A 14291-nucleotide genomic window follows, 5' to 3' on the forward strand; every position below is an offset into this window, starting at 1 on the left:
TAAATAAAATACTGTTACTGTATGTTTTGCCTGTAGCATTAATTTTAAAGGTATTTTCCTGTTCTTTTTTATGATGCCCTATCCTATGGAGTGGATAATAGGAACCCTCATTGATCAGATGTGTGAAGGTGACATGGCGCTCGTGTGAGCTACGTGAACTCTTCATTGTTGTCATTGCATGCCATCTGATTCATAGCAGCCGTGCCATGGTAATTGTAACCCTATCCCATAGATGTGAATGGGATACAGCTGTTATTAGATTGCACTGCTGCTACAAATCAGACGACATGGGATTTAACCACTAAAAAGATCATAACGTGCACATATGCGTTCCTTCACACAGCGTATCAGCAGGAATCCTGGGTGTCAGAACCCCACTGGTCATCAATAGAAAATAAGTGTACAATCCATACCAGTAGGATACACAATCACTTTATGATCATTAGGATCTAGTTGAACTTCCTTGTCCAGCCAGATGGTCATTAGCACTATGCAGGAAAAACTTAGGAGACCAAGCACTACTTGAGCATTGTGGCCCCTTCATCCTCAGGATTGGTGGGCTCGTCATTTTATGAAATTGGAATATAAGCGTGCCATAGATGGAAAAATTGTCAGCTATGACCAATATCAATCCCCTATGATTATAATAGTCACATTGACATGTTATTATGTTTAGGAAAAGCTTCTGATAACCTTTATTGACCAATCTTGGCAATCTGGCGAGTCGTATGTGACAATTTACGAGGTACACTGAATGCACACTGAGCAATGAGTCGTAGATTTCCTGCAGACCTTTTTATATGTCTTAAATAACTTATATTTTATGGCATAATCATTTTGTTTATGAAGTGATCGCACATAGTGAAAAATATCGGATTATCAGATTTTTTTGTTTTTTGTTACACTGTTGGCATTCCAGGCACATACCTGTGTCATCATGACTAGGAAGGTAACTGACACAGACCATTTCCTAGATCATGAAACAGTATTTTACATGTATGCATGCTGCAGACACCCAGCTCTTAACTCTTGAATGCCTGCATCATCGAGAAATCATTAGCAGACTGCATGCAGACACATCCTGTACTCAGTGCTCCAGCAGTGAAAGGGTTGATGGGCGGTAGATGTTATATGCTAATCTCCAGACTGTGATTGGTCAGGCCAGGCAGTGATGTTGAGGTGGAACTAGTGGAAACTACACAAGCCATTTGCACCTGCGTAACGCTCCAGTGTTTGTGGCATCTTCCAGGAGACACTGCAGCACTGACCCATCCCCTCCCTCCCTCTCCCCTGTTCCCAGAAGCTTCCCATAGAGACAACTGCAACAGATACAGCCCACCATGGCTGCTAATCCTGGGAATGTCAGCAGATGGCTGGAAGGTGATGTGGCTGCTCAGATGTTTCCACAAGAGGAGGGAGATTCTGCAGGAAACAGCGCCTGGGGCTCTCTGGACCAGAAAGGGGGGACCAGCAGAGCTCAGCAGGCAGAGCATCCCCCTGTTGCCATGGGGACCACATCCACAGGTAAGCAGGGTACCATAGCAGACCCCCACTCCTACCTCCTTCTGTACTGTAGACAGGTACTAATAACAAGTACATCATTGGTTACATGGACTATTGTTGCAATACTTAAGTCTTATATTTGTAAACACTTATCAAAATATGTCCAAATTCTACTTGCTTATAAAACACGTGAACAAAGAAATTAATGCACCCCCTCCCCTCGCCCAACCTGCATAGCTGTGCTTTAAATATATATCCTAATATATATAATCTAAAACAACAACATTTACAAGTAGACAACATTGTTTATCTGATACCTGATCACATCCAGATACTCAGCGGTCGGGAATGTGAAATCATTTTTACCTCTTGGCCCCCCTCCATAAAAACCAACAATAGTTATCTTGAAAAGTGGTTGGTAACAACATTCTAGATTATACCAGGCAATATAGGAGCATATGGTGGAGGATGCGGTATCTGCAAATATTACAAGAGTATTATAATACAAAAGCAAAACTGATTTATGTTTTACCCTATCTGTTCTGCAATCTGCATACAGCAATTGTACTTGGAAGGTAGTTGTTATTAGTATTTCATAGGGACGGTGGCAACATTGCAACATGAATAAATTGATATATATTATGTAAACATCCTATCACAGATATTTGTTGCTACCTTAGATCTTCAGGCGTTCCAACCAGTTGTTTCTTGGAATACCTGATAAAAGGTTTTGATATGAAAATATGTACAGTACTTCTTATGTATGTGTGCACAAGAAGTCATAGCCATACTTGTGTTTATTGGTGGTCATGTAGCTTGCAGCAGGGAGAGGCAGATAAAAGTGTATAGCAGTACTGCTGGATTTGCAGTTATTGCAATATCATTCATTCATCTGTAAAGAGATCCTTCTGGAGGTTGTCAAAACTTGAGATATGTGATATTAAATAGTGTACAGGGGGATAATATATCTCACGCTATATATAGCTTTTCTTCTGCTTAAAATGGCTGATATTAAGAACCATTAGAATGTCTTACTTTTTAAGCAAATGTATAGGCCTTGCTCACACTATTGTCATGGCTTCTGTTTATAATGGAAGCCATGATGCTATTACCGATCCATTGAAAAAAGATCCTGAAATTATCCTGGTAAAGTTTTTAAGAATTTTATTAAGGGCCTTAGGGATTCTGATAGTTGTAATTGTAAAAATAGGAAATAAGACTACATTATTTTTCATGTCCAAAATAGTGAAATGGCTGACAGTATTTACTTATACAGATGTGAAGAAAGCCATGGAATCGATGTTGTGTCCCTTTAACTCACCCATTTAATTTGGATCGTTCACTGCCAAAAATTTCCGAGAGTACATCACACTTACTGCAAAACACTGCCTGTCAAACTGTCACAGTGACTGTCTTTGAACTGTCACTCCCATAACGCAGATAATTTTAGTAATTTAGTTATAAGAAGTGTTTGGCAATTAGTGTGCATGAAAAATGCATTTTTTTAGAAAAGTATCACAGCCACTATACAGTGGGGTATGTTTTGTTGCTAAAGGGGGCATACTATTCAAATGCTATCTTTATAACTTTAGTCATCCTGCTACCCTTCATCAGACGGTCCTCCATTAACCAAAGTGCAGAGTAGCTGCAATGATCAGTTCTGCTAGGGCCCAACTTGCCTGTACAATACATAGATGGCCCATTGTCTTCAATGGATGTCATGTGATGAGTCATTAGGCAATACCCATGTTCAAAAAGTGGTTAAAAAAATTGTAGATAAGCTACTACTACACCATGACAACAAATAACAAAATCTGACCACTCTATGTGGCTGCAGGCAACGAACTGAGAACAATACAGTATGGTTTTTCCAAAAGTTAACTACTGATGACCTATTCTCAGAATAATTTATCAATATCTGATTGGCCAATACCCCCGGTCTCCACTGTGCAGCTGCTTAAAGCAGTTCAGCGCCATTTCTGTTTTAGAAGCCAGTGATGTCACTTTCATTTGTCACATGACCTGTTTACATTCCATTTAAGTGAGTATAGCTGATCTGCAATACCAAGCACAGCCACTGCTTAATGTATGGTGCTGTGCTTGATATTTAATGTAGCAGCCAACCACTCACCCGAATGCTGTAGCTCTTTCAAACTGGAAAAATTTATAAAAATGAACATAAATTTAGTACATATTTTCATCAACATATTTTAGCAATTCATGGCAACTTCATTGGTGATTCTAATACAGTATGTAGTATTACTATGCCACAATTTACTGTCACATAGTGGCAATTGCAGGTCAGACCTATGAAACTGCTGAGCTGGGACATTGCAAAATTGCACATAAAAAATGGCATTCAGTCGAAAAATATTCTGGCATGTTCTAGAAATCACAAGTCTCTATGCCAGACTCATAACTTGGCACTTGGTAAGTGCTACAATGCAAAATCTGTAGTACTTACCACGTGGTATCTATAATACTGGATACTTGTTATGTTGGAGAGAGGCTTTTGGGGCCCCTTATGTTCCAGGGGCCAGTAGCAGTTGGTATTTCTGCACCCCGTATAGCTACACCCCTGCTCTTTGCTGCAGAGGGTGAGAAGGCTTTCATTATTTCGTTCACCATTAGATGAGATAACCTACCACATTGGTCAGAATGCTACAAAGGTTTCCATATATACACAGCATTTGTATGCCATTGTAAAGTTATTGCATACTCCACATCTTATTTGTAATGTGTCTTTTTATATCAATATCTCACATATATGACTTGTCAGCTCAGCCGTACCGTAATATTAGACTTTCCAAAAGGCCTGTCTCTATTGCCCTGAGGCATAGCTTGAAGGTTCTGGACATCAGTGCAAAATCATAGGGCCCTGCAATGCACTAATATTATTAAGGTATATTATTATGTGCTAAACTTTGCAGGGGTCCTCAAACTGCGGCCCGCTGGCCACATGCGGCCCGCCAAGCACTTCTGTCTGGCCCCGCTGACAACGCCAGCAGGCGTGCATTTATAATGAAGCTCCTGGGGAGCTCGGGCCAGACCATGGAGCGCACTTCACTTTACCTATTGGAGGGCAACTCTCCCGATGTCTGTGCGACCTGCTCTGCCTCCGGCCCACTGATTAAAAAGTTTGAGGACCCCTGTGCTAAAGCCTTAGAGACTTCTTAGGCCATGGTGCCTGGGTGTAACTGTGTCTTCTGCACTGAACTTGATACACCCCTATTGATACATTCCTAGTATGGGCAGACATTTGATAAAGGGTTGCTGTATACTAACTATATTCTTTTGTATCTGTTTACTATCTACAGCCAAAATTGCGGTAAAAACTTTTAAGCAAACTATTGAGTGATGTAATGTTAGACTAGGCAGCCTCAGCCAACCCTCAGTCCTCATAGACTATAATGGGGACCGTGTGGTTTCCGCTTGGTTTCTGCATGAAACAAGCGGAGAGAAAAGTGCTGCTTGCTTTCGTGCAGAAACCGAGCAGAAGCCACACGGACCCCATTATAGCCTATGGGGTCTGCAGGTTTCCCAGGTACCTGTTTTTTATATAGGTTTCTGTTTAGGGGGTCCACAAGCAGAGTCCCTGAACAGAAACCCAAACACTGATGTGAAAAGGGCCAAAGACACTACTGTACATGTAAATCTGCCCCAGTAAGTCTGAGATGTACAGGGGTTGGAGAAAATAATGTGAGCACCCCTATTTTTACTTAGTCAAGTTAAACTCTTCTTGATACATCTTCTGTCACCAGAATTGTCCCCTTTTTTTCAGTGAATTAGAGAATATTGCTGTTAATAAACTTTATTACTATTTTACTTTATTATTATTGTGCTGTTCTAAAAATCAGTTTATTTATTTTAGGGGGGGGGGTCGTATGTCGGAACTGACAGCGTTCCAAAAGGGACTGGTGGTTGGTGTGTGCCTAGTAGAGGTGTCTGTGACCCGAGTTGCTTAGTTGACAAGAGTGTGAAGAGCATCAAGAGTGTGAAGGTCTACTTGACACGAGGGACAGAAGAACATTTCATGAGACTCTAGCCAAAAACCCAAAACTACGGTTTGCAATTTGCTGCAGAGTTGAATGTAAATTTATAGGCCACAGTGAAAGCTGTGAAGTGTGCACTGCTCGAAGTTGATATCCATAGTTGTGCTGAAATACCCAAATCAAAGTCAAGCTTTGAGTTTCTACCACAGCTGCCGGTCTTTTCATGCTGAGATATGATCATGGAATCAGTATACTTTGACACACCCATGAACTTATTAACTCCCTACTACTTAGCACATATCAACACTTCAGCCTCCTTTGGAACTCTGTCCGGCCTGACGTATGGCAACGCTAAAGCACTTAAACAGACTTTTAGGACAACACAAGTACTAGAGTTTATTAACAGTGATACAAGCTACATGACTAAGATTTAAAAAAAAAAGGGAGCATTACCAGTGATGGCAATTGTGTTAGAAAGAGTTCAACCTGACTATGTAAAAATAGGGGTGTTTGCGTTATTTTGTCCACTCCCTGAATATCTCACATGTGGGCAAAAATATGGATTGGCTTTATATATGAAATGAAAATGATACAGTGCAGAGAATTTACTATTCCCAGAAAACTGACGTAGATGAGAATAGTTCTGGTGCATCTAAAGCTAGCAGTGCAAGGCGGAAACTAAGGCAAAGACAATTTATTGTAACTCATGCCACAAACCTGGGGTCAGATATTCATGAAAGTTACACCCATTCCTGATTGGCATAGATTTCATTTCTGACACATAGGAGTGCACCATAATTATTAAGACAATGGAGTATCTTAATGATTCAGCAGCGAACTTTTTAAGAGTGGTGTGCTAAGTCGCTGCGGGAACAACCGTGGTGTGGACGCATCGCGGTTCTTCCCACACCGCTTTGATCAGAAAGTTTACTGAGTTTTCCTCTGCAGACTTTCTGTTACAATTATATCTATGGGGAAGCCGCCGGCGTTTCCGTAGATATAATTGACATGCTGTGATTTTCAAAACCACAACGGTTTTGGAATTCGCAGCGTGTCCGCTCTGCGAATTTTCTCTGCAAAATGCGGATGGGATTCGCAAATCACGGAGTTTCCGGCCCATGGGGCCCTGGCCAAAGGGTCAGTGCACACGGAAATTTTAAAGTTGGTAATGTGACCAAAAGTTGAAGCATTAGCAGGGTACACAGAGGAACCAGAGGTGTGGGTTCACCAGCTCCCCTCTACACTGGGATCTTTTGGGCCTCTGGGGTTCCTGGGTATTAAAGGGGTTGTCCAGGATAACTTGAAATCCCTCCTCCTACTTTCTAAATAATGTCAATTATCAAAAATGAATAGTTACCCATATCCCTAGAGTGGTCACGTAACCGCCCCAGGGACATTTTCTGATTATCCGTTGATGATCCATTTCTCGATTTACGGATACGTATTGTCACTACTACTCCCCCCCCCCCCCCATACACTCCATTATACTTACCATTCAGGCTTCTTCTGGCGAGATGGCTTCTTCTCCTGTAATGATGCTGCCTGTGCACGCTCTTCTCTACTGTGCACGTGCCACCGGTAATTCACCTCTACTGCACTTCCATGCATGAACAGTAGAGGTGGATCATCTCTGCTGAGAAGGAGGAGTATGGCAGCAGTACAGGAGGATGAGCCATCTCGCTCTAAGAAGCATGGAGGGATAAGTATATAATATGGGTTGGGGGTTGGGCTGAGTAGGTAAGGAAGGGTGGAATAGTTAGAGAGACAGGGAGAAGGTATATGGGGGAGAAAGGAAGGAGGGGGAAAAAGGAAGGAGGGGGGAGTAAGATGAGAGGGTTAGTGAGGAAGTTACATTGCAGGAATCTGAGCATATAAACAAAAGCAGAAATAGTAGCAGCTCCCAGAGACACCCAAAAATCACTCAAAACTCACTAAAAGGTATATGGGTGCATTTATTAACCCATTAGTAGCACTAATAGACTTAAAGAAAAAGAAAAAAAAAACAACAACAGACCTTTTTTTGCCCGGAAAACCCCTTTATCCGTTGAAGGGAATGCACTGGAAAGCTTTGTTACTCTCTGGATAACCCTTTTTTCATAACTTCCCATACTTTTGTCTGAATACTTCTTCTGCTTCATGGATTTCACAAGTGTTATTTTCTGATATTTCTTTGTGGCTGGTTTCCCATATACAATATTTAAATTTGGTTATTCATCAGATTCATAAATATGACAAGTTTTATTACATAACAGCTATTCACAGAATCCAGATTACCAGGATACATTACAGCAGGAGAGCACTCAGCAACGAAGACAGGCTTGATCTTTTGCATTGCCTTGCTGTCTAACTCAGGCCTCGTTCACATGTGCGTTGTTATTCCATTCGGGGGAGTCCGCATGAGGACCCCCCGAATGGAATACCGAACGCAACTGCAAGCAGTGTGCCAGTGAAAGCACATGGACCCCTTAGACTATAATGGGGTCCATGTGCTTGCCGCGAGATCTCCGCAGGAAACATGCAGACAGGAAAGTACTTCACAGTCTACTTTCCTGCCTGCAGATGTGAACGAAGGGTAAGACGGATGCCTAAGGGTCATTTTATCCTTATCGTTCACATCTGCGTTCGGTATTCCATTTGGGGAGTCTGCATGGGAACCCCCCCTAAACGGAATACCGGACGCAACTGCAAGTGGTGTGCAGTAAAAGTACACGGACCCCATAGACTATAATGGGGTCCGTGTGCTTGCCACGTGCTGCCCGCATGAATCATGCAGACAGGAAAGTAGATTGTGAACTACTTTCCTGTCCGCATGATCCCTGCAGAGATCTGGCAGCAAGCACACGGATGCCATTATAGTCTATGGGGTCCGTGTGCTTTTACTGCACACCGCTTGCAGTTGCATTCGGTATTCAGTTGGGGGGGGGGGTTCATGTGGACTTCCCTAGATGGAATACAAACACAGATGTGAACCAACCCTTACACAGGCAGATAACAAGTTGACTGGTTCATGTTAACTGCTGTTTACCAGTACCTATCATACTGTACAGGGACAAGTATTGTTAATATGAACATTCATCCCCATATTGTGTTTATGAGCCATACATCCTTTTTTTTCTTTGTTTGTTTGTTCACTGGCTGACCAACTGGCATATTCAAAGCGAAATGGTTGAAAACAAAAGTTCTATGAAAATTTTTTCAGCCTATCATCATCCTGTGTAAGGGTCTTTACACGGCCTTCAGAAATAGCAATAGTGTGGCCAATTACCATGATGCGGTGGCCATGGATTTTACAGGTGAAACATGTTAGGAAAATATCCTATAAAATACATACTGATTTGCCACATGGTAATTGAACATATGACACACTACCAGTATGTGTGAACTAAATCGGATTATAACAGCCCAAACTATAGTTTTAGGGGGGACTATAGTACTGTGCAAATGTTTGGGGCAGATGTGAATAAAATACTGCAAAGTAAAGCTCACACTAACGCTTGGTCTCTGCTAGGTGATTTCCTTCCCCATTCCGCTTTAAAAATGCGGAAAGCAAGCAGGACTTCTCTCTCCAAATTTTTCTGCCCTTTTCGGGTGGAAACCCGGTGGACCGCATGGAGTTTGTGGGTGTCTGAGCGTAACCATTTTTGGATTAAGTTTCCATTCTGGGGTCCCCAAGCGGACCACCCGAACAGAAACCCAAGTGCTAATGTGAACCAAGTGTAAGAACTCTTTCACAAATAGAAGTGTTAATACCGTAGTTTATTTTTGTTAAGTAACAAAATATAGTGAATGAAAAAAAGAACCCAATATTTGATGTGACCACTCTTTGGAGGAAGAATCCTGGAAGTGATGATATGGCCCCCACAGATTCCTGATTTCAACATCACCCAGTCTGTCTGGGATTACACGTAGAGACAGAAGGATTTGAGCAACCCTACATCCACAGAAGATCTGTGCTTAGTTCTCCAGGATGTTTGGAACAACCTCCCTTCCGAGTTTTTCTTCCTAAGCTGTGTACAAGTGTATCTAAAAGAAATGATGCTGCTTTGAAAGCAAAGGGTGGTCACACCAAATACAGATGTGAATTAGGTTTCTCTTTTCTTCATTCCCTTCATTTTTTTAATTGACAGAAACAAACTCTTAACACTTCTATTTTTTAAAACATTCTTATTTTGCGGCATTTTTTCCACGTTTGTCTAAATTTTTTTCACGGTATTGCCTATTGATGCATTTGTCTCTCTAGAACTAAGTAACAATAAATTCTTTAAAAAAATACTTCTTCTGAGAAGCACTTCATCTAATAAGCACAGGGCCCTGAGATTTCAAGATCGAGGCCAAGGGTGACCAGACATTTCAAGTACAAGAGATTCTTTTTGTCAAGAACTGACAAATTGGATGTGCCACCCTTAAAGTGAATGAAAGAAGAAGTAATATAAAATGTTGCCTTAGTATAGGCCTCAGTGTGTCAGCTGAAATACCTTGTAAGATGGCTTGTTCATCACTGTGTAGTAAACCATTTGCTGATATGTCTTTTATTGTTGAATTGTTTATTGATGATGATTGTACCTGGGTCGATGACTTCCCTTTAGTATTTTGGTCGTAATTAGCTCTGCCATGTGCTCGATGGCGCTGTGGCACTCTAACTATTGTAGTCTTTCCTAGTAAAGGGAATAATAGACTTATAAAAGACATCAGAGATGTCACCACAATGTGAAGAGACCACCCAGAACCTTTTAGAAGGTAGGTGGCTTGCCACTTGTGGTCAGAGTGCACCTTAGAGACACGTCAGGATGAGACTATATAGCACCCTGGACAAGAAGGCCTGTAGAAAGCATGAAGTGGAGGTTCTGTGACTGAGCAAGGAGGGAGCTGGCTACTGCACTCCTTGACTGCTGAACTCAGCACTCTTCATAGTAGAATAACATCCTATGAACTGTTTCACTACAGGCTGACATAAGACCAGCCTCTACCATTTGTACATGTAACATTAAGCTAGTGCACCCCCCTAGCTGGAGAGAATGAAGCTGAAGTAAATTGTACATTTTTCTATTGCAAAAGACGTTGGGGCAAACTTATTAAAACTGGCATATCGTATGCCAGTCTTAATAAATGAGCCAACTGGAAAGAGAAAGATATTTATGAAGAGGCTGCAGACTCTTCATAATCAGACGGACATCCCTGTGCCAGGAACTGGTGTACAATTCTATTGTAACTCATGCCAGTAAACTGAGTTAATAAACTTGTACGGCTGAGGTGCCCATGCCACATTCCCCCACTGTGCATGATGTGGGGGACAACGCGTGTATCGGGGCTTTTGGCACATGTCTGGTGCAAGAAAGGGCCTTGTGCCAAATGTGCACCACAGTATCATCCTTCTATTGGCAAGGGAATTCCTCCCATTGTAATTGACAAAATAAAGAAAATGCACTTAAATTCTGGAGTAAAAAAACAACTGGTATACATGCCTGACACCTCATCTCAAATGTTTATGCTCCTTGTTCAAAAAGAAATCGGGAAATGGATAGGGTTTGATATGAAAAACGGTGCAGTAAAAAATTTGCCAAAACATTGGCCTATTTCTTGTGAGAATCAAAGCCAACTTATAAGTGGTGCAAAGTTAGCTATATATGTTATTGACTAGACATATATAAGTTATTGACTAGTTATATATGTTATTAACTAGTCATATATAAGTTATTGACTAGACTGCCTACAAATGCACCATGCCTAACTCCAGAAATTGTGTTATACCATCCTGATGAAGAGACCTTTATAGAGTCTCGAAAGCTCGATATGTCATCGAAAAAAATTTTTTAAGTTAGCCATTAAAAAAGGTATCAACTACTGAGAACTTCCCTCAAAAAATTTCTTTCATTTCATATCCACTGGCTAACACGGTACAAAGACATTTTTTTCTTATACAGAAAGAATTAGACAGTTAAAAAAAAATCTGCCTTGTCTAAATTTGCAGTGTCTGAAATTTAGGGCTCATGCAGACGATCGTTCTAGTTGTGTTTTTCATGGCTAGCATACTGACCTGATATATTCTATGACCCCAAACACATGACCCAGGGTCCTTTCTGTTCTGCAGCCGTGGCTCACTGAAATAAATTAAAGGGTTCATGGAATAAATGCTATCAAATGGGTTGCAGCCACTCAGAAAAAAGTGCCATTTGCAACAATTTTTGTTCCAAAACAGGTCTGTGAATGGCTCCTTGGAATAATCCTTGGTGGAACACGCTGTTTAACCATGGACCCCTCTTCTACCAGTGAACCTGTGTCTTGCCCAGAGGGGACAGATTTTTATATTGCATCCCCTCACCTAAGCCATCTTTACAGTATGAGTGTCACACATGCCCATGTAAGGACTAGTCCAAAGGAGAACTGGATCAGTTGGATCATTACCAAATACAGTATGTTGTATTAGTCTTTTTTAGGGAAATGAAAGCTATAATTTCTGAGACAATGGTTATCTGCTCCAGTTTTCGTTGCACTAGGTTTTGTGGTATTTGCTCAGTTGGTCACCATTGCATTGTAATTTCAGCCACTTATATAGTTTGTATGAAATTGTTGTGACCGTATATACCATATATCTCTCAGATGTATAGTAGTTGCCATATTACATACTGCACACCTATGTATGAGCGCAGTTGCCCATTTGTAAAACATTTTTATAATGTCGTCTTATACGTCTTCAGAATAAAGTGAACGTGTAAGATTAGGTTACAGACATTGCCTTCATTATACCAAGAATAATAGTATTCCTTAGCATTAAGGTAAGGTGCCAAGTCGGTGAGCTCAGCTGGCACTATTTACTGTTTGGGGTAATGATGATGAGTTTTATTCTCTTGGTGCTAATTGGTCATTTAAAGCTTGATAGATAACCTGAATTTACATACACTGTTAATGGTAAACTACTCCATATTCTCACTGCAGCCCCATTATCAGTCTACAGATGTGGCGCTGGATCATCATTTACTGACAGAGTGGCTTACAAATGACATAAATCTTCAGGAGCGTGGGAACAAATAATAATCTTATTGCATCGGTGCTGCTATAAGGGGAGAAAAGGTTCTGCTTAGACCCTTGTAGCTCAGTTTTCCTTCATAAAGTGCAAAGGTTAATTATTCCAAGGAGCCATTCACAGACCTGTTTTGGAACAAAAATTGTTGCAAATGGCACTTTTTTCTGAGTGGCTGCAACCCATTTGATAGCATTTATGCCAGTTTTGTGGCATAAATGACAACAGAAATCTACAATAACTACTATGAGCTGGCATAGATTTTTGCGGAGGCACGGCCTAGTACAGGATACTACTGATTCCTGACAAGGTTGTCATGAATCAGGTGAATCCAAACAACTGTTTTTTAAAAAAAAAAAAAAAAAACTTATCCATTTCGGATGGTTAGACAAAAAAAAATGGGCATGGAAATAGACACATTAAGCTACTTGAGCCTTTTTTGGTGTGAATTGCACCTCTTTGTACACGTAGCTAATAAAGAGACATCTAACTAACACGTGGACAACATTTGACAAGGAGATGCACCTACATCTTAAATAGGCACCACAGTAAAAGTAGTCTAAAAAAGGCGCACCTGCGAAAAATATGGCAAAAAAGGGGCAGATGATAAATAAACCCCTCTGAAATAAATGTAATCAGCAATGGACAGTTGTGATGGAATGCTGATGCAGAGCCAGTGGCCGGAAATTGGCAACATGAAATGGTGGAATTCCTCTGGATTTTCTTCTTAGGTACCCTAAGGCAGTGGTTCTCAACCTGTGATACGTCTACCCCAAGGGGTTCACCATGTAGTCTCAGGGGATGTACACCATGACTGAGAACTAATGCTCTGGAAATGAAAGATTTAGCAAGTGCTCAGGTTCTGAGGCTCCTTGGGAGGCTAGTAGAGATGACCGAGTAGTATTCAATCGAATACCTCCCTGCCGTAGGTATTCGTGTAAGCGGCCGAACACCAAGGGTTAACCCCTTGGTGTTCGGCCACTTACATGAATACCTATGGTGGGGAGGTAATCAATCGAATACTACTCGCTCATCTCTAGAGGCTAGTGCCACCCAAACTATCCACCATCTTAAAATACAGAGGCACAGTAGATGCCAAGTTGAGACAGATATCAGAAAATGGTGGGTTTGGGTTAAGGTGATGGATCTCTACAGTAGCGGATAGTCCGTGCTGAATAGAGGTATCTTCTGATCTATGATCTATGAAGCTGGTTGCAAGCTTAAAGACCCTGATATGCAAAATGATTTGTGTGCTACACTATGCACACTGGTTTATATTCCTCACTTGAGATTGGCAGCAACATCTGACACATGACAGATTCTACAGTGTCCCATGGGTTGCTTGGTTGGAACTTTTTCACAAACGGGTACTTGGCTTGAAAATATCGAGAAACCCTGCCCTAAGGGTCCGTGGCATGAGACTTCCTGCTGATTAAGTCCATTGAACCACCCTGCATCAGAATCCCCTCATGGCTAGACCACGGCTGAATGCGATGACCTAGGGCAGTGATGGCGAACCTATGGCACGCGTGCCAGAGAGGGCACGCAGAGCCCCCTCTGCTGGCACGCGTGCTGTCGCCCTGATCGCTCACTAACGGCGAATCTGATGCAGGATTCCCCGTTAGTGAGCGATCGCTGCCTTCAGCTGGTTGTGCAAATGCGCATCCAGCTGAAAGCTGTCAGTGTAGCTCAGTGTAGGCCACGCGTACTACGCGGCCTACACTGACTACAGAGTGTGACCTCTGAACAAGCGCGGGCGTGATGACATAAGTCATCAG

The 14291-nt window shown here is 41.7% G+C and overlaps 1 protein-coding gene across 1 annotated transcript in view; it reads left to right on the forward strand.

Annotated features, from left to right (window-relative positions):
* The first annotated feature begins 1061 nt into the window (after window positions 1-1061).
* RTN1 (reticulon 1) overlaps window positions 1062-14291 on the forward strand; it is a 191445-nt gene continuing 178215 nt past the window's right edge. The window contains exon 1 of the mRNA XM_075282750.1: window positions 1062-1524. Coding sequence (XP_075138851.1) covers window positions 1341-1524 — 184 coding nt within the window. The 5' untranslated portion in view covers window positions 1062-1340. The remainder of the gene's footprint in view (window positions 1525-14291) is intronic.

The sequence above is a fragment of the Leptodactylus fuscus genome, chromosome 7 (genome assembly GCF_031893055.1).
Source record: "Leptodactylus fuscus isolate aLepFus1 chromosome 7, aLepFus1.hap2, whole genome shotgun sequence".
Classification (NCBI taxonomy): Eukaryota; Metazoa; Chordata; class Amphibia; order Anura; family Leptodactylidae; genus Leptodactylus; species Leptodactylus fuscus.